At 46.5% G+C, this 20,599-nt stretch overlaps 1 protein-coding gene across 2 annotated transcripts in view; it reads right to left on the bottom strand.

Annotated features, from left to right (window-relative positions):
- Nucleotides 1-20,599, bottom strand: part of LOC119958485 — a 705,387-nt gene that overhangs the window by 395,359 nt on the left and 289,429 nt on the right. For both annotated transcript variants that reach the window (XM_038787045.1, XM_038787049.1), the window contains one exon: nt 2,163-2,278. In XM_038787045.1, the coding sequence (XP_038642973.1) occupies nt 2,163-2,278 (116 nt within the window). The remainder of the gene's footprint in view (nt 1-2,162; nt 2,279-20,599) is intronic.

Raw genomic sequence — 20,599 nt, 5'->3', positions numbered from 1 at the left:
GGCATCCTCCTTCCCATCGGTGTGACAGGGTTGCCTGCCTCTCCTCCACGGCGTCTAGCAAGGTCTCCGCATCGGTGAACCTCAGGGCTGCGCGTCTTGCTGCCATCTTTCTGGCTGAGATGGGGTGTGTGGGGAGTGAAATATGTATATGTGGCTGCAGCTTGTCAGCCTCCTGAGTGTCAATCACGGACCTGGCGAATCCGGCATCGTTTTTCAATGGAGTCGATTGTGTTCCACGTGGCGCCGGTGCTGGCCCCTTAACGATCGCTGAATCGGTCCAGGTGCAGCGCCAGTTTTGATGTTGCAGCAGTCCACAAATCCTGCCCTGGCATTACCACTTCGTCTCAGGAACAGAGAATCCGGCCGCAGGTCTTGCTTTTAAGACAAGCAATCAAAACTTGGATTTGTATAATGGCTTTATCCTTGAAACAAATAAACCAAGCTGAATGATAGAAGCATAATCATCCTTCTAGCTCTGCAAAGACTGTTGCCAGTCTCAGCTCGGCCTCTTCCTATTCATTAGCGCTCTGACCCCTCACTGATGTCTTTACTGTTAAAACAGTGGCCAGAAATTCATATTTAGTTCACTGCCACCAAATATCTGTAGCTGACAGTTCAAATTTAAATTTTCCACAGCTACAAGACTCCTCAACGACTCCCCCTGGGGCTGATCTGTTCCCTGTAAGAATACTATTCACGATGCCCTATGCTTCTCCTGCTCATGTACTTGCTTTGTTTGGCCCCTTGTTCCGCACTGTAACCAATCACTGTTTGTCGATGTATCATTTGTCAATGTACTCTGTTGATTATTCTTTTTGTCTACTATGTACGTACTGTGTACGTTCCCTCGGCTGCAGAAAAATACTTTTCACTGTACTTCGGTACATGTGACAATAAATCAAATCAAATCAATCAATCAAATGAGGTCCAGGCCTCATTTTGATCTAGCTGTGGGCCAGCCTGTTTTAACACAAGGATCATTCCCTATCCCAGGTTTGTGCCAGCTGACCAGTGTTATCAAATTTTTCCCCCATCGTAGAATCGTAAGTGAAAATGTTGGCCTTGTAAAAGCAGATGCAGGTGAAACTATAATGAACAATAAGAAAATGGCAGACTTCTAAATAAATAGAAAAAAATCTTGAGTTTTCACGGTCGAAAAATAGTCCAGAAGACCAGCAATACAAAGGTATATAAAAATTAGTCAAGGAGAGACACATTGGATTTAATATAAGCAAAAAAAAACAGCAATGGAGAAAACCATGGCACATAAGATAGAGAAATCTCTTCTTGGTTTCTATCCAGGTCTTAAATTACTAAAATAATTTGTGAGGAAATTGCAGGTGTATCAATCATGATGTTCAAAAGTTCTCTAGATTTAGAAATTGTGCCATTAAATTGGAAAATTATAAATTAAGTTCTTAAACCTGAACAGAATCTTGGCTTACAAAAGGAAAACTTGTCTTGTATTCCCTTGTATTTCGAAGGTGAGAGGTGATCTAGTTGAGACAGTTAACTTGATAAAATTATTCAATAGGATAGAGAGAGAGAAACTATTTCCTCCATTGGGGGGATCCTGAACAAGAGAGCTTCACTCAACATTTAGGAGTGGTATCAAAATGTACATCCTCACATGTGGAGAAGTCAAAATCTGTACTCTTTCCCCCGAAAAACTGTGGCTGCTGGGCCAATTAAAAATTTGAAGATTCAGTTTAATACATTTTTGTTAGACAAAGTATCAAGGAGCATTGATAAAAGGTGGGTAAATGGGCAGCACGGTGGCGTAATGGTTAGCACTGCTGTCTCATGGCACCGAGGTCCCAGGTTCGATCCCGGCTCTGGGTCACTGTCCGTGTGGAGTTTGCACATTCTCCCCATGTTTGGGTGGATTTTGCCCCCACAACCCAAAGATGTGCAGGGTAGGTCAACTGGCCGCCCTAAATTGTCCCTTAATTGGAACAAATTAATTGGGTACTCTAAATTTTTTTTAAAAGGTGGGCAAATAAAATTGATATGTAACTCATCCTTAACCTGATGGAATGATGGAGTAGGCTTCAGCTGCTGAGTGGCTGACTTTTGGTTCCCATGTTTCTTAGATAACAAAATATTCTTCAAAAGGCGATGATAAGGAGAATGTAATATTACAGTGGAGTTTCAACACTTACAGTAGCAATAAGTCCATAAACTCATAGAGTTGAATTCGTTCCTTCACAGTGTATGTACTTTTCCAATGCTTGATTCTGTGCATAAGTTTCTCTGGCGCTACCACCCTGGAACACATCTGAAATTGGAAAGTTGTCAATTTATAACTATCACAATGCACATCAAAAAAAATTATTGGGACCTATTAATGTACATTATTCCAGTTCTAATCTAAATTTGTATATCTCTTATTCAGTTAGGCTTACTATTGAGAAATATTTCAATATTCTGTTCATAATTCTCAGATCCTGTACATTTTTATCATCACTCTAGCTTCATGAATTAATTCTGTGGTTAAAATTGTCATTAACTACTCCACCAGCTACTTCTACTTTAATGCCACAAATTACAAAGCAACCAACCTCTGGGCATTTGGCCAGATGCTGAAGAAATATCAATTTAAAAATGTAAAAGAAACTTGCAAGAACAAATTAACGTGTACTTCAGTTCTCACCGTTTTAGCTTGTTTGAGTTGTGTAAATAAAATGAGTTCAACTGAATTCATTGTGACAATGAGATCAATCTTGATTCAGCGCAACAGCTACTCAGGACACCATTTTATATCCCTCATGATTTATATTTCCAGTGATTTCACTCACTTTCTACTATCATACAAAGTTAAGATCTACCCCAAAGACTTCAGGGACAATTTTATGCACCCAGCCTGGAAGGAATAGTAGGGGTGTGGTGTAGAAATTGCTTCAGAATACTTGACAAACTGTCCCTCCTGCTATCAGGAGAACCATTACACCACCTCACACTTCCTCAGGCAGCCAAGGTACCCGCAAGAGAAAGACATCATAAATATTTGCAAATCAGGATTTGTTTTTAGGAACTCAATGCAATTTTATTGTGAAATTGTGCAAGTTCCACACAGCACCCAACCGAGTAAATTCAGGCAGGATTGGTCTCTTAGAGGCATTGGAGTAAAGAGCATTGCAAGGAAGGTGAGACTTCAGTAAAGAGCGCGGAAAGAGAGACGTGACATCAGTAAAGAGGGCGAAGCGAGAGCCGTGACTTCAGTGAAGAGCGCGGAGAGAGAGGCAAGACATCAGTAAAGAGCGCGGAGAGAGAGAGGCGAGATTTCAGAAATGAGCTCGGAGAGATAGAGGCAAGACTTCAGTAAAGAGCTCGGAGAGAGGGAGGCGAGACTTCAGTAAAGAGCGCGGAGAGAGAGAGGCAAGACTTCAGTGAAGAGTGCGGAGAGAGAGAGGCAAGACTTCAATAAAGAGTGCGGAGAGAGAGAGGCAAGACTTCAGTAAAGAGCGCGGAGAGGGGTGAGTGTAGTGAATGTACTTCACCTAATGCATGAGCTGTCTGTACTGCCTGTATAATAATGTGACCCAGGACTTGGAAGTGATGATACGGGCTACTTCCAGGTACTGTACTGGGATCCCGGTGGACTCCGCCACCGGGGCCATATATAGTCCAGCCACCTGTGGGTGGCACACATTTGTACAGCCGGCTCTAGCAGGCGAGTTCATGGATATTAAAGCCTAATGTTCACCCATTCTCAAGCTCTCACAGTGAATTGACGGTATCACAATTCGTGCGGCCCGTGGGCGCCGACATCTTTAATGCTGCCCGCCACGTGCGCCCCATGGGCGCTGCCATCTTCCACGCCTCAGGACCCCTGCTCATCGGGCACCTCATTGGGCCGCTCATCACCCGCAACTGCCGCCGACCAGCCCGGGGCCAACCAACGCCAGCTACAGCTCGCCTCCATCACGATCGGCCAGTCCCGGCCGCACAACCTCGCAACCGCGTCGACGATGGTAAAGGGCGAAGGGCACAAGACATACTGCCTTCTTGATTCTGGGAGAACAGAGCTTCATCCACCCCAATACGGTAAGGCGCTGCTCCCTCGCAGTACACCCTATTACACAACAAATATCCCTGGCCTGCACCACCACCCTCACCATCCAGGGCGTAGAGTTCAGCGGCTTCCAGCTCTACGTCCTCCCCAACCTCTGCGCTGCCTTGCTACTTGGCCTGGACTTCCAGTGTAACCCCCAAAGTCTAACTCTGATATTCGGTGGGCCCCTACCACCCCTTGCTGTATGCGGCCTCACGACCCTTAAGGTCGACCCGCCTTCTCTGTTTGCAAACCTCATCCCCGGATTGCAAACCCGTCGCCACCAGGAGCAGATGGTACAGTGCCCAAGACAGGACCTTCTGATGAGCCATCAATTGCACGGGAGACGAGTTGCTATACAAAAGTTAGGCTTTAATAAGCTGGAACTTAGCCCTGCGGTTGACTACAATAAAATGGACGACCGCCGGGTGTTCCGACTATTTATATCTCGGTATGGAGGCGTGGTTAACTCAGCCTCTCGACCAATCGGAGAGCTGTCACATGACTGGTCTCAACCAATCGGTCGAGAGGCACATGACCGACCAGGGCCAATGGTAAGCCGGTGTTCTGCACCAATGGCAGACAGCTATGCAAATCATATCACCACACCTTCATCAGGTCTGAAGTCTAGTGGCTACTGCGGGAAAGCATCATCGAGGCCAGCAACATCCCCTGGAGAGCCCAAGTGGTTGTTGTGAAAACTGGGGAGAAACACAGGATGGTCGTTGACTACAGTCAGACCATCAATCGGTACACGCAGCTCGACGCGTACCCCCTCCCACGCATATCTGATATGGTTAATCAGATTGCACAGTATCGGGTCTTCACGACAATGGACCTGAAATTTGCCTACCTACAGCTCCCCATCCACAAGGCGGACCGCCCATACACTGCGTTCGAAGCAGACGGCTGCCTTTATCACTTCCTTAGGGTTCCCTTCGGCGTCACTAATGGGGTCTCAGTCTTCCAACGGGAGATGGACCGAATGGTTGACTGGTACGGACTGCGGGCCACCTTCCCGTACCGGGATAACGTCACCACCTGCGGCCATGACCAGCAGGACCACGCTAAACTTTCCAAATTCCTCCACACCACCAAACTCCTGAACCTTACGTATAACAAGGAGAAGTGCGTGTTCAGCACCAATCGCTTAGCCATCCTTGTCTATGTGGTGCAAAATGGAGTTCTGGGGCCTGACCCCGATCGCATGCACCCCCTCATGGAACTCCCCCCTCCCCCAAGGCCCTCAAACAATGCCTGGGGTTCTTCTCATACTACGCCCAGTGTGTCCCTAACTATGCGGACAAGGCCCGCCCACTCAGTCACTCCACCGTTTTCCCCCTGACGGCCAAGGATCACCAGGCCATCAACCGCATCAAGGCCGACATCGCCAAGGCCGCAATGCACGCAGTAGACAAGACGCTCCCCTTCCAAGTCGAGAGCGATGCATCAGAAGTTGCTCCGGCCACCACCCTCAACCAGGCAGGCAGACCCATGGCATTCTTTTCACGCAACCTTCATGCTTCCGAAATTCGGCACTCCTCCGTCGAGAAGGAGGCCCAAGCCATCGTAGAAGCTGTGCGGCATTGGAGGCATTACCTGGACGGCAGGAGACTCACTCTCCTCACTGACCAACGGTCCGTTGCCTTCATGTTCAATAACACACAGCGGAGCAAGATCAAAAACAATAAAATCTTGAGGTGGAGGATCGAGCTCTCCATCTACAATTGCGAGATTTTGTATCGCCGCGGTAAGCTCAACGAGCCCCCCGATGCCCTATCCCGAGGTACATGTGCCAGCGCACAGGTGGACCGACTCTGGACCCTACATGACGGTCTCTGTCACCCAGGTGTCACCCGGTTCTTTCACTTCATAAAGGCTCGCAATCTGCCCTACTCCATTGAGGAGGTCAGGGCTATCACCAGAGACTGCCAGGTCTGCGCGGAGTGCAAACCGCACTTCTATCGGCCAGACCGAGCACACGTGGTGAAGGCCTCCCGCCCCTTTGAACACCTCAGTGTGGATTTCAAAGGGTCCCTCCCCTCCACCGACCGAAATGCATACTTCCTTAACGTGGTCAACGAATACTCCAGATTCCCCTTCACCATCCATGCCCCAATATAATGTCTGCCACAGTCATCAAAGCACTCAACACCATCTTCGCCCTGCTCGGTTTCCCCAACTACATCCACAGCGACAGGGGATCCTCATTTATGAGCGATGAGCTGCGTCAGTACCTGCTCAGCAAGAGCATCGCCTCGAGCAGGATGACCAGCTACAACCCCAGGGGAAACGGGCAGGTGGAGAGGGAGAATGGGACCGTCTGGAAGGCCGTCCAGCTGGCCCTATGGTCTAAACATCTCCTGGCCTCCCGCTCGCAGGAGGTCCTCCCCGACGCCCTTCACCCCATTCGATCGCTACTTTGCACGGCGACTAACGCAACCCCCCCATGAACGTCTCCTTGCCTTCCCCAGAGAGTCCACCTCCGAGGTTTCACTCCCAACGTGGCTGGCAGCTTCAGGACCTATTCTCCACCGCAAGCACATGCGGCTCAACAAAGTGGACCCGTTGGCCGAGAGGGTTCAGCTACTCCATGCAAACCCGCAGTACGCCTACGTGGCATACCCCGACGGCCGCAAAGACACAGTCTCCCTCAGGGACCTGGCACCAGCTGGTCCCCCCCCCCAATCTGCCCTGGCGCAACACATCCTCCCACCAGCGCACCTCACCACAGCCCCCACTCCAGGACGATCCGTCCTCCCCTTGGTCCCACTCGGGTAACAGATAAACCTAAGAGAAAAGAAAGGCGAACAACAGGAGAAGGGGCGGGGGAGAAGGGGGCAGAAGTGGGGGGGGAGAGGGAGGAGACAGGGGGAGAGGCAAGGGAATTACAGCCAGAAGGAGGGCACGGGAAATAATAACAAACTTAGCATCTACAGGAGCAGAGAACAAGGAAAATACGGACGAAAAACGGGACGAACGGCTGAAGCGGAGGGGAACGCAAGACAACGGCAGCGAAAACAGTCCGGAAGAAGCAAGTGACAACACCAACACCAGATCCGTTTGCGTATTGCCCTCTGTAATTGTCCTGTAATCGTTCCTCCGGCACCCAAATGTATATGTACCTTCCCAGTTCCCCCCCCCCCCCCCCCCCCCCCCCCCCACACACACACACACAAACAGATGCTTACTTATGTGTTGAAAATAATATTGCCAATTGTACAGAGTTGCTGTTGTTGAGCTGGTGCATAATACCCTACCAGTTATTTATTTTTTTTAATTGTGCGCGTTCCATCCTTTTCTATGTGTATATATATATTTTATTCTGTGCACATAACGGTAAATAAACTTTGTTCAAAAATCCAATAAAAAATATTTATTAAAAAAAAGACTGCAGAGAGAGAGAGGGCGAGACTTCAGTAAAGGGTGCGGAGAGAGAGAGAGAGGCGAGACTTCAATAAAGAGCGTGGAGAGAACGGTAAGGGCAGAGAAAAGCAAAGAGTGATGTCATAGGAAAACGGTAAATTCATCAGCTGGTAAGGGTTTGCTAATTTGCATGACCTACTATTTATTTCCAGATTAAAGGTAACAAGGAGAAATATTTACAGATTAAAAACTAGCTGGAAATTTAAATAAAAAAACAAATTAAATTCTAATTAAATTAAATAAAGACGCAGGGCCATGCAAAGTGTTGTACCTTCATGGTGTGGGAGTTGGTGGACCCTATTGTGGTACCTAGTGAACACATTTGGAGCAAGTGTTGGTTACTTGAGGTTACTTTGGCTCAGAGTTGATGAGCTAGAGTGTGAACTTCCGATGCTGCTGCACATCAGGGAGGGGAGACCTACATGGACAGTGTGTACCAGGAGGCAGTCAATTCGGCCAGTGTTCAAGGACAGCAAGGTGTGACTTTGAGTGAGGTAGGTAGAGAGATCATGGAGCGAGGATTGCAGGTGCCTCAGCACTTGTCCTTGTTGGAGACTCTTGGTCCCTCTATGGATGAGAGCAGGAATTATGGGGGAGGTGAGCAAACTGACCATAGCACTGTGGTACAGGGAGTCATTCTAGTGGGGGGAAAGAAAAGAAATGTTGTCATAATCGGGGATAGTATAGTTAGGGGCATTTACACTGTTCTCTGTGACCAGGATAGAGATCCCGAAATTGTGTTGCCTGACTGGTGCTCGGGTTCGGGATATCTCATCTGGGCTGCAGAGGAACTTGGAGTGGGAGGAGAAAGATTCAGTTGTCGTGGTCCACATTGGTACGAACGACATAGGTAGAATAGGGAGAGAGATTCCGCTGAAGGAATATGAGCAGCTCGGGGCTAAATTAAGAAGTAGAATCAAAAAGGTAATAGCCTCCAGATTACTACCTGAGCCACAATCTAATTGGCACAGGGTCAATAACATAAAAGAGGTAAATGGGTGGCTCAAAGGTTGGTGTGGGAGAAATGGGTCTGAATTCATGGGACATTGGCACCGGTATTGGGGAATGAGGGAGCTGTTCCGATGGGACAGTCTTCATCTGAATCATGCTGGGACCAGAATCCTGGTGAATCGCATAACTAGAGCAATAGGTAGGGCTTTAAACTAAATAGTTGGGGAGAGGTTTTAATTGAATGGAAAATTAGAAAATCAAAGTTAAAGGAGAAGGTGGGAGCGCAGGGTAATGATGAGGACTTTATATTAGTTAAAGAGGGCTCAGGAGAGGTTCGTAAAGTTTCCAGGACACATGAAAGAACCGAGAGTATGGAAAGCAGTAGGAATCTAACGTCAGGCAGAGCAAAAAAGGAGGCAACTATGAGAAGAGGGTGAGGTCAAGGGGTGTTGTACCTAAATGTGCACAGTCTATGAAACAAGGTAAATGAACTTGTTGCACACAATGAAATTGGCGGGTATGATGCTGTGGGCATCACAGAGACGTGGCTGCAAGGGGATCAGGGCTGGGATCTAAATATATTTTTATTAATTAATTATAATTAATAATCTTTACTGTCACAATTAGGCTTACATTAACACTGCAATTAAGTTACTGTGACAAGCCCCAGTCGCCACATTTCAGCACCCGTTTGGGTACACAGAGGGAGAATTCAGAATGTCCAATTAGTGAACAGCATTAGAACATAGACATTAGAACAGTACAGAACAGGCCCTTCGGCCCTCAATGTTGTGCCGAGCCATGATCACCCTACTCAAACCCACGTATCCACCCTATACCCGTAACCCAACAACCCCCCCTTAACCTTACTTTCATTAGGACACTATGGGCAATTTAGCATGGCCAATCCACCTAACCCGCACATCTTTGGACTGTGGGAGGAAACCGGAGCACCCGGAGGAAACCCACGCACACAGGGGGAGGACGTGCAGACTCCACACTGACAGTGACCCAGCCAGGAATCGAACCTGGGACCCTGGAGCTGTGAAGCATTTATGCTAACCACCATGCTACCCTGCTGCCCCCTGCTGCTCCCACTTGTGGTAGATCCTGCTAGGGAACAGGCAATTCTGGACATGGTGATGTGTAATGAGGCAGACTTGATTAGGGAACTTAAGGTGAAGGTAGGCAGCAGTGACCATAATATGATAGAATTCACCCTGAGAGGGAGAAGCTGCAATCAGATGTAATGGAGATGTAACAATTAAATAAGGGTAAATAAAAGACATGAGGGAGGAGCTGGCCAGAGTTGATTGGAAAAGGAGACTAGCAGGGAAGACAGTGGAACAGCAATGGCAGGAATTTTTGGGGTTATTCGGGAGGCACAACAGAAATTCATCCCAAGGAGGGGGAAAAATGCTAAGTGGAGGACAAGGCATCCATGGCTGACGAGGGAAGTCAAGGACAGCATAAAAGCAAAATACAAAGCTTACAAAGTGGCAATAATTAGTGGGAAGCCAGAGGATTGGGAAGCCTTTAAAAGCAAGCAGAGGACAACCAGAATAGCAACAAGAGAATGGAAGATTAAATAAGAATAATCTTTATTGTCACCAGTAGGCTTACATTAACACTGCAACGAAGTTACTGTGAAAAGCCCCCCTAGGAGTGCAAGCTAGCTAGTAATATAAAAGAAGATTGCAAGAGGTTTTTTTTAATATATAAAGGTAAGAGAGAGGCAAGAGTAGACATTGGACCACTGGAAAATGAGGCTGGAGAAGTAGTAATAGGGAACAAAGAACTGGCAGAGGAAGTGAATACTTAGTACTTAGAGCTGGTGGCATTTGTCCGTACGCTCACGTGGGAGCTTACTGTGTACTAAACCATGCCCCTGTGGGTCTGTAGGAACTGCATTTTGTTGGGTCTTTGTCTTACTTAGGTATCAGTGAGATTGAGACCTTGTGCTAGCGAGGCGGCAGGGTTCCACTCGCCAGCATATCTGTGAACATCTCCCACAGGTGCGGGGCCAGTGCTGTCCCGAATCTTTTGTAGAAGTCCGCAGGGAAACCACCCGGTCCCGGCACCTTCCCCGCCTGCATGGAGCTGATATTCTCCATGATTTCTCCCATTTCCAGTGGTGATTCCAGGCCCCGTCTCCTATCCTCCTTCATGACTGACATGTCCAATCCATCGAAGAATTGCTTCATCCTCAAGTCCCCTACTGGGGGCTCAGAGGTGTACAGCTCCCAGTAGAAAGTCTCCAATGTCTCATTGACCTGATCTGGCTCTGCTAAAAAGATGCCTTTGCTGTCGCTAATCTGAACTATTTTCCTTGTGGCTGCCTACTTTCGCAGCTGGTGAGCCAGCAGGCGGCTGTCCTTGTCTCCATGTTTGTACAGCCTTCAGTGCTTCCCAGGACGTGGAGGGTGAGACCTCCCCATTCTGGTTGTTAGTAACATACTCATCTATGGTCTCATGGAAGGTCTTGCTGGCCAGGAGGGCGGTATCCAACCCCCATGGGGGGGGATGTTGGGCACGGCTCGTCTCCAACCTTAAATCCATATATATGGAGCATGCAGAGATTATGATTGCGGAATATTCCACTCTTACTAGCCCTGGAAGCACTGATTTTCCCACTGCAAAGAAGTCGATCTGTGAATAAACATTATATACTTGGGAGAACAAGGAGAACTCCTTCTCCCCTGGATGGGTGAACCACCATGGGTCCACTGCACCATCTGCTCCTTTAATAAGCTGAGTTATTTCACCATGTTGTGCACTTAGATCCTGTACCGACCAACTGCCGGGTGTGTTCACGGACATCTTCAACCTCTCCCTACTCCGTTCTGAGGTTCCTACCTGCTTCAAGAAGACCACCATCATACCGGTGCCAAAGAAGAACTAGGCAATGTGCCTCAACGACAGCTATCCGGCCATGACATTTATCATTACGAAGTGCTTCGAGAGATTGGTCATGAGACACACCAACTCCATACTCCCAGAATGCCTTGATCCACTGCAATTCGCATACCGCCACAACCGGTCCACAGAAGATGCTATCTACCTGGCCCGACACTCATCCCTGGGACATCTCAACAACAAGTACTCCTCCGTCAGACTCCTATTCATTGACTATAGCTCCGCCTTCAACACCATAAGCCCAGCCAAGCTCATATCAAAGCTCCAAAACCTAGCCTCCTATTATACTCCCTGTACACACACGACTGTGTGGCCAAATTTGGCTCTGACTCCATCTACAGGTTTGTTGATGACACAACCATAGTGGGTCAGATCTCGAACAACGATGAATCAGAATACAGGAGGGAGAGAGAGAACCTAGTGGTGTGGTGCAATGACAACAATCTCTCCCTCAACTTCAGCAAAACTCAGGAACTGGTCCTTGACTTCAGGAAGCAAAGTATCGTACATACACCTGTCTCCATCAATGGTGCCGAGCTGGAGATGGTTGACAGCTTCAAATACCGAGGTGTGCACATCACCAACAATCTGTCCTGGTCCACCCACGTCAACGCTACGACCAAGAAAGCACAACAGCACCTATACTTCCTCAGGAAACTAAGAAAATTCGGCATGTCCACATTGACACTTTTACAGATGCATCATAGAAAGCACCCTATCTGGCTGCACCACAGCCTGATGACTCTGTATACACCACTTGCTGCCTTGGAAAGTGGGCAGCATAATCAAAGATCCCTCCCACTCGAGCTATTCTCTATTCCAACCTCTTCCATCGGGCAGGAGATACAAAATCTGAGAACTCACACCAACAGATTCAAAAACAGCTTCTTCCTCGAAGTTACCAGACTCCTGGATGACCCTCTTATGGACTGAACTGATTTCTCCATGCATCCTCTCTACTGAGTACTATTACTCTCCGAATGCTTCACCCAATCTTTATGTATTTAAATTGTGTATCTATCGCATGTCCTATGCTTTTCATGTATGTAATAATCTGTCTGAACTGTACACAGAACAATACTTTTCACTGTACCTCAGTACATGTGATAATAAACCCAAATCCAAATCCAAATCCAAATTATCCATTAGGACGAGTTCAAAATGCACCACGGTAGCAGTGGAAATAAAATTCAGTGATGGTAGGGGCCGGGGATGGGTGTGTGCATCAAAAAGCTCACAATGCTCTGTTCACCAGTGCCAATCAGTACCATACTTTCCCCATCAATGTCAACAGTCAGAGATTTTGCAGCAATGGCCGGCTTTGCTCACATCCAGATATGGGAGACCCTACAAAACCAGCCAACATCTCTCATAAATTGGGACAGCTATCATTCAATTATATAACCTCATCTCCAAATACCTCGAGGGCGGCACGGGAGCACAGTGGTTAGCATTATGGCTTCACAGCGCCAGGGTCCCAGATTCGATTCCTGGCTTGGGTCACTGTCTGCGTGGAGTCTGCACATTCTCCCCGTGTCTGCTTGGGTTTCCTCCGGGTGCTCCGGTTTCCTCCCACAAGTCCCGAAAGACATGCTGTTCGCTAATTTGGACATTCTGAATTCTCCTTCTGTATCCCGAACAGGCGCTGGAATGTGGCATCTAGGGGATTTTCACAGTAACTTCATTGCAGTGTTAATGTAAGCCTACTTGTGACAATAAAAAGATTATTATTATATAATTCAGGATGTACAAGCTTCGTAGGCAGCTGTCACCATGTTTTTATCCTGTGACACTCAACCATGGCCCACAATATCTGACCCTTCCAGGAATGGGACAGGGTGATTGCTGGTGGACAAGCAATACCAGCATGTTGATGCTTTGTGACACCATTCCCCAAACCCACCGTACCTGAACAACGCAGCTATAATCAGAGCCATAACTAATTACATTATGGAGCTTCCAGGTGTCCCTAAGGACTCCTGACAACATGCCCCACAGTCCCATCATATTGTGCTACATCCTGTATAACTCTGCTTCCTAAAGAGGGCTGAATTGGAGAGGGCATAGTAATTACAGCAGTCCTCATTGGATGAGGAAGACCAGCATGAAGGTGAGGAAGGAGTCGTGGAAGGATGGCCACCTCAGAGCCTTTCTGCGAGAGATGTCAGGATGAGTTAATTGCACAATGACTTTAGAAACGTGCTTATTCTGCTGCACTGAAAAACCACACACAAGCTCTTTGCATTAATAGTCCTTGTTACATCCTTCACCAATCCCTTAATCCTGTATTAAAGAAAATTGAAATCATTCAACCAAATTCTATATCAATGACATACTGACAATGCAGGCTCTGAAGATGCCATAAAACTACCCTGCAGACCAAAATACCTAATGAGATATATGTGAGTAATTTAATAGCAAACACATTAATTACTTTGAATTCAGTTCACCTCCAAGTGTTAATCCATGCTGTATTTCTTAAAAGGTTACTGGCCTATAAATTCAGCCATGCAACCAGTCTACGAAGCCTTAGATATTGCAGGCTAAACATCTGTACACAAATCTGGCTAAAAGTGTAGCAGCCATCATATTGGTAGCGGAAGGCACATTGGTGGTTGGAGTGCACGTTGGCAACATAAGATGTCAAGAGTAATTTATGCAATCAATGCAAATGCATTTTTTGCACATTTTCAAATGACCCAGTGCTTCACTTGCACAGCACAACATATGCACCAACAGGAAGGCTCCCTCGCTAGTACTGTTTAAAGAAAACATGCAATACAACCAGTTTCAATCCTGGTCTTGCGCTTCCAATTATTGTTCAATATTTTGGTGCTTGTTGCTGCAGAGTTCACCTTCTCTATTCAGAGAGGCACTTTGTTGCTTTTGCACTGTTGTGCTTTGCCTCATAAATAATCTGGTTTCAAACATGGGTGGTCAGGCAGGGTTGCTTTTGGGAATCGAGGATGAGGAGGATAGGTAAGGAAGAAAACACTGGTTTCTGCCAGAAGGAGGGAGAGGTTGCAGGGCATTCCACAGAAGATATTTCCACAGGGAACATTTCTACTACCACAATTTTATTAGAAACATGGGGGTAATTTGATTCCCCCAAAATTGGGTTTAGGTAGGGTGGGAAGTAAAATGTCAAAAATATAGAACACAACCCTAAAGTGCCTCGAATCGACCAACTTCTGATTTAAATGGAGCCATGTTGCCACAATGAATATTACTGAGCAAACAATCAGCGGACGCAAAACACCTGGCCTGTTCCAGAGGAACTTTGCAATATACCTCCTCTAAACAGGTATCCGTATTTATGGTCCTCCGCTGAACGCTCAACAATTATATTATCATTAGGGAACAACCTTTACCATATCTGGGCAGAAACAACTGCTGGAGAAGCAAAACAAGAAGGGGAAAGTGAAAGCAGGGGAGAAATGGCATCAGTTTGCCCACCTGTCTGTGATCTTGAAGAGTGCTTCACCTAAATCAACCATCCTATTTCCCATTCCCAATTCATAACAATCCCATTATCTTTAACAATTTGCTGATAAATACTATCCGTTTCTTCACTCTATTCTTAAGGATCTTGCCTTTGCATCTGTACAAAGACCAATATCACATTTTTAAAACAAATCTTATTTTCCTAATTTTCAGCAAATGAATAAAAGAAAAAAACAAACCAAAAAACAAACGTAATAACAATCCCCCCAAACAAAAACAACACCCCCCTCAATATACAGACCAAAACATCCACCCATGCGTTCCAGGTAAAAAATTAACAGTCAATCAGTAAACAGTGTAATCAAAGACAATACCCAACCCCCCCCCCCCCCCCCCCCCCCCCCCCCCCCCCCCCCATGTTCAATGGTAATAATTATCGAAAGTGCATAATAAACAGTCCACATGAATTGTAGAACCCCTCCTTCATCCATTGACTCCATCTACACCTCTCGCTGCCTTGGGAAAGCAGGCAGCATAATCAAAGAACCCTCCCACCCGGCTTACTCACTCTTCTAACTTCTTCCATTGGGCAGCAGATACAGAAGTCTGAGAACACGCACAAACAGATTCAAAAACAGCTTCTTCCCCGCTGTTACCAGACTCCTAAATGACCCTCTTATGGACTGACTTCATTAACACTACACCCCTGTATGCTTCACCCAATGCCGGTGTTTATGTAGTTATATTGTGTACTTTGTGTTGGCCTCTTATGTATTTTCTTTTATTTCCTTTTCTTTTCATGTACTTAATGATCTGTTGAGCAGCTCGCAGAAAAATACTTTTCACTGCACCTTGGTACATGCGACAATAAACAAAATCCAAATCCAAATCATCCCCCTCAGCTCAAATTTCACCTTCTCTAGAGTCTGAAATTCAAATAGGTCCCCCCCCCCCGCCAAGCTGAGGCACAGGGTGGAGAAGGTGACCTCCACCCCAGCAGGATCCACCTCCAGGCTAAAGCATCTGCAACAGCACCCGCCTGCAGCTCAGACCAGTCTGAAACCACAAAAATGGCTTCTATGGGCCCTGGTTCCAAGTTCACATGTAGTACCCTTGAGATGACACTGAAACCTCCATTCAATATCTCTCCAGCTTCGGACAGGACCAAAATACATCTACATGGTTTTCGGGGCTCCTCCCACAATGCTCACATATGTCCTTCACTCCCTCAAAAGGTTTGCTCATCCTCCCTCATGAGGTGCACCCTATACATAAACTCCGGCTGTATCAGCCCCAACCTTACAATCAGTAAGGATAAATAACAATACCTCCTCCACGATAGTCTTCAATACCGAGACCCCGCAAGGCTGCATACTTAGCCCCCTACCATACTTCTCATACATAATACACAAAAGAATAATCAACAGAGTACATTGACAAATGGTACATCAGCCAATAGTGATTGATTACAGTGTTGAACAAGACCAAACAAGAGCAGCATAGGGTGTCATGAACAGTGTTCTTACAGGGAACAGATCAGTCCAAGGGAGAATCATTGAGGAGTCTAGTAGCTGTGGGGAAGAAGCTGTTCCTATGTCTGGATGTGCGGCTCTTCAGACTTCTGAATCTTCTGCCTGATGGAAGGGGCTGGAAGAGGGCAAAACTTGGGTGTGAGGGGTCTCTGACAATGCTGTCTGCCTTCCTGAGACAGCGGGAGGTGTAGACAGATGAATCGTGCAGCGCCTTTTGCCCCCCCCCCCCCCCCCCCGGCGATTCTCCAGCCTGCGATGGGCCGAAGTCCCGCTGCTGTCATGCCGGTCCCGCCGGCGGGAATCAAACCACCTACCTTACCGGCAGGACCAGGCGGTGCGAACTGGCTCTGGGGTCCTGGGGATGGGGGTGGGGGGGGGGGGGGGCGCGGGGCGATCTGGCCCCGGGGAGTGCCCCCATGGTGGCCTGGCCTGTGATCGGGGCCTACCGATCGGTGGGCAGGCCTGTGCCGTGGGGGAACTCTTTTCCTTCCGCGTTGGCCATAGTCTTCACGATGGCGGATGCAGAAGTGACCCCCTCCCCTGCGCATGCGCGGGGATGACGTCAGCAGCCGGTGACGCTCCGGCGCATGCGCGGACTTCTGACGGCCGGCGAAGTCCCTTCGGCCCCGGCTGGCATGGCGTCAAAGGCCTTTCCCGCCACCCACTCTGGCGCGGGCCTAACCCCTCAAGGTTAGGGCTTGGCCCCTAAAGGTGGGAGAAATCCGCACCTTTGGGGCAGCCCGACGCCGTAGTAGTTCACGCCACTCCATCCCGCCGGGACCCCCCGCCCCACCGGGTAGGGGAGAATCCCGGCCCCTGTCTCTGTTAGAATCTATTGAAAAGTTGATGTTTTTCTGTCTGTTTTATTGAACCGATGTGGAACTGAAGAAACTCAGTGACCTGTTTAATGCACTGCTAACTGTCTGGTATACTAATGCTGTTGTCACACACACAATCACAAGTATCACCCTGCTCACAGTTTCCTTCAGCTGGCATATCTTTTTTTGTTGTCTCGAGAGGAATTCAGAATTCCCGATACTACAAAAGGAAAAGGCCAGATACGACTATCTCCATAATTGTCAGCATTTGTTTGACGTCTTTAAAACGTTTCACAGGAGTGTTATCAAACTAATTCTAAAACCAAGCCATATAAGGAGATAAAAGAGGTATATTTTAAGGAGTGTCTTCAAGGGGCAGAGAGAAATATAAAGGGAGATAAATTTAGGGAAAAAACTCTAGAGCTTCGAGTCTGGTGAAGCAGTCAAAATTGAGGATGCACAAGGTCTGAATGATTAGGTGAAAGTATTCTAGAGCAGTGCTTCTCAAAGTGTGGTACGCGTACCGGTGCCGGTACGTGAGCCATCGTCTGCCGGTACTTGGAGTGTTTCCAGAAAAGAAAGAGACAGTAATCCTGGATTGGCTCATTTCACTCACCGGTCCCTGGCACATTGAAAAAAAAAACTGTCGGTACGCCACATCAGATAATTTGAGATGCACTGTTCTAGAGAGCTGTAAGGTTGGAGGAGGTTAAAGAGATAGGCAGAGGTGAGGCCACAGAGAATTTTGACAAGGTTGAACGTTTTTAAATCAAGGCACTGCTGCATTGAGAACCAACATAGGTCAATGAGCTTAGAAGCGATGGGCGCATGTTAGTATAAGGGTGGCAGAGTTTTGGACAAGTTAAGGTTTACAGAGTTTACAGTAAGGTGGTAGGTTGGACTAGAAATCGTTGGAATAATTGAGTCTGTAGGTAACAAAGGTGTGGATCAGGGTTTGAGCAGCAACGAAAGCTGACATCCTCTCACAAGGCCTACAACACTTAGTCATTGAATGTGTCATCCTGTTCCCAATCATTGTTGTACCTTAAGAGCTGCTAGAATAAGCAAATCATGGCTCTTGGCCTCAGCATGTCTTCAGAGGGTCATGAAAAAAGTATTGAAATGTTAATCAGTATGTTAAATAGAGGAGAGGATTTTCTGGCTGGCGGAATCTTCTGCTCCCACCAAAGTTGACCCTGCTGCAGGTTCCCTGGCTGCGGGATGAGCAAGCCATGCAAAACGTCATAGACTTCTGCAGGACTGGGAGATCCCGGCAGAAGCCAATGGTGAGCTGCCTGCGCCATGGGAAAACCAGCCATGTGGGGGGAGTGGGATGGCCTGCAATGTTCCAGCCTGAATGTAATTTGGATAGGATTGCATTTCCACCCCACGTAGTGTTACATGATGTCATTCTGTACTTATCGGCAGCTGGCTAAACTTGGGCAGCAAATTGGATTTCAAATCACAAACGTATAAACTTTTCTGAAGAAACAAAACAAAAAATGTTCACAGCAAGTCAGAAACCTACACTAACTTGCCTATTCAGCACATTTAGTTTTATTGCTATGATCCAGTTGTTATTTAAGTCTGTCCTTTTCAAAAATCAATACTAATTGTAGAGATATTTAGCTTGCTACACTTTTGCTGACATATAATAATGTAATTCATTACAGGTATGTCAGCATTATTGGTGAAATCTGTTACCAATATTTTCACCCTGTTACAGGAAAAGTTGTAACATTCTAGGGCAGACTTTGTGCTCAGTTGTAGTGGTTGCAACATGCACAACAAAGAGATAAATAGGCGGTCATACTTAATGCCCAGTTTTCTCCTGCTGATCTTTTGTTTGCTGCATTTTCTGGACTAGTGTTTGGACGGAAAATCATGGCATAGAGATTAACAGTTTCTCATGATATAAAATCTCCCTTAATTTGCCATGGACGCATTGAAACTTAATCTGTTGTGCCAGTTTGTTGGCACAGTTTATTGACTTTTAGCTAGAATCGCACTTTTGCCCCATATATCTTTCAATAGATATGTCACTGTCATGTCCTATGCACATAGTTTTTATCAGGAAGATGAGCACTTTACCTTTGTTTTAGAAAAAGCAGCATGGAATGCACAATTTACCTCAATAAAATGGACTCCAGGAGAGTCAGGTGACTTATTTTGTGGTTTCTATACAGACAAGGATTAAATTATGTTTTAGCATGCTTCTGTAAAGTCATTAAGTATAAATGTCCTTGTGGAGCACCTTTCATTGATGAGAATCAGGATGCAACAAGATGATTTGCAAAATGTACAGGAACCATTGTCTGTTCATTTACAGAAACTCATATATAATTGGCACCCCATACCTGAAATTTAACAAAGTGGGGTGTGCACAAGCAGGTATGAACAGCCGCCATTCATTCCCCATTGTGTGATAATAGTTTATGATATTGAATCATTTATGTGGTCAATGCAAGATTTGATTCTGTGGTTACATGAATGAAACTTGCATTAGCAAATATCTTATTTTCTGAGAACCGCCCAAAAGAGTCTGTCTGGGATAAAAAGGCTAGAGGGAAACAATCTCACTTGCAGCACAAGGGAGAACCCTGCCTCAAAAGTCACCGTAGGCAGGTAATCACGGTTTATTCGTTTTACCTACGACATTACAGTCCTTCACTACAGAGACCCAGCCAATTTCTACTGGATAGCCAGAAGCTTGCAGTTTTTTTGGGTGAACCACTGTGAATTCAATCTGCAAACTTCCAACCTGCATTTTTTTCCAGTGCAAGAGGAGAGAATCCTTCAGGCCTACAATGTTTCAACTACCGAAAGACAAAATGCTGGAAAATCTCAGCAGGTCTGGCAGCATCTGTAGGGAGAGAAGAGAACTAACGTTTCGAGTCCAATGACTCTTTGTCAAAGCTAACAGACAAAGAAAGTGGGAAATATTTATACTGTGGAGTGAGAGTGAAAGATGAGTCATAGCCACAGAAACCTAGGGAAACCAGGCGCCAATGGCCACAGAAACCAAGGGGAAAGAGTGTTAATGGCAGTACCCAGAGAGGGCACCGGGTTTCCCTGGGTTTCTGTGGCTATGACTCATCTTTCGCTCTCACTCAACAGTATAAATATTTCCCTTTTTCTCTGTCTATTAACTTTGACAAAGAGTCATCGGACTTAAAACGTTAGCTCTTTTCTCTCCCTACAGATGCTGCCAGCCCTTCTGAGATTTTCCAGCATTTTCTCTTTCATTTCAGATTCCAGCATCCGCAGTAATTTCCTTTTATCCAATGTTTCAACTACCATCTTGTGGACTGAATTTTTGTGACCCTTTTTTCATTTTTTAAGATAACTAAGTGCATGTTATATCTTTGAAATCAACTTTTCTTGCCTGACTGGATTTGACATGAATCAGGAGTGGGTGATTGTTGTATTTGCACCTTGGGTGCTGTGAAAAATAAACA

The sequence above is a fragment of the Scyliorhinus canicula genome, chromosome 2 (genome assembly GCF_902713615.1).
Source record: "Scyliorhinus canicula chromosome 2, sScyCan1.1, whole genome shotgun sequence".
Taxonomy (NCBI): Eukaryota; Metazoa; Chordata; class Chondrichthyes; order Carcharhiniformes; family Scyliorhinidae; genus Scyliorhinus; species Scyliorhinus canicula.
This window is presented reverse-complemented; position numbering and strand designations above follow the sequence as displayed.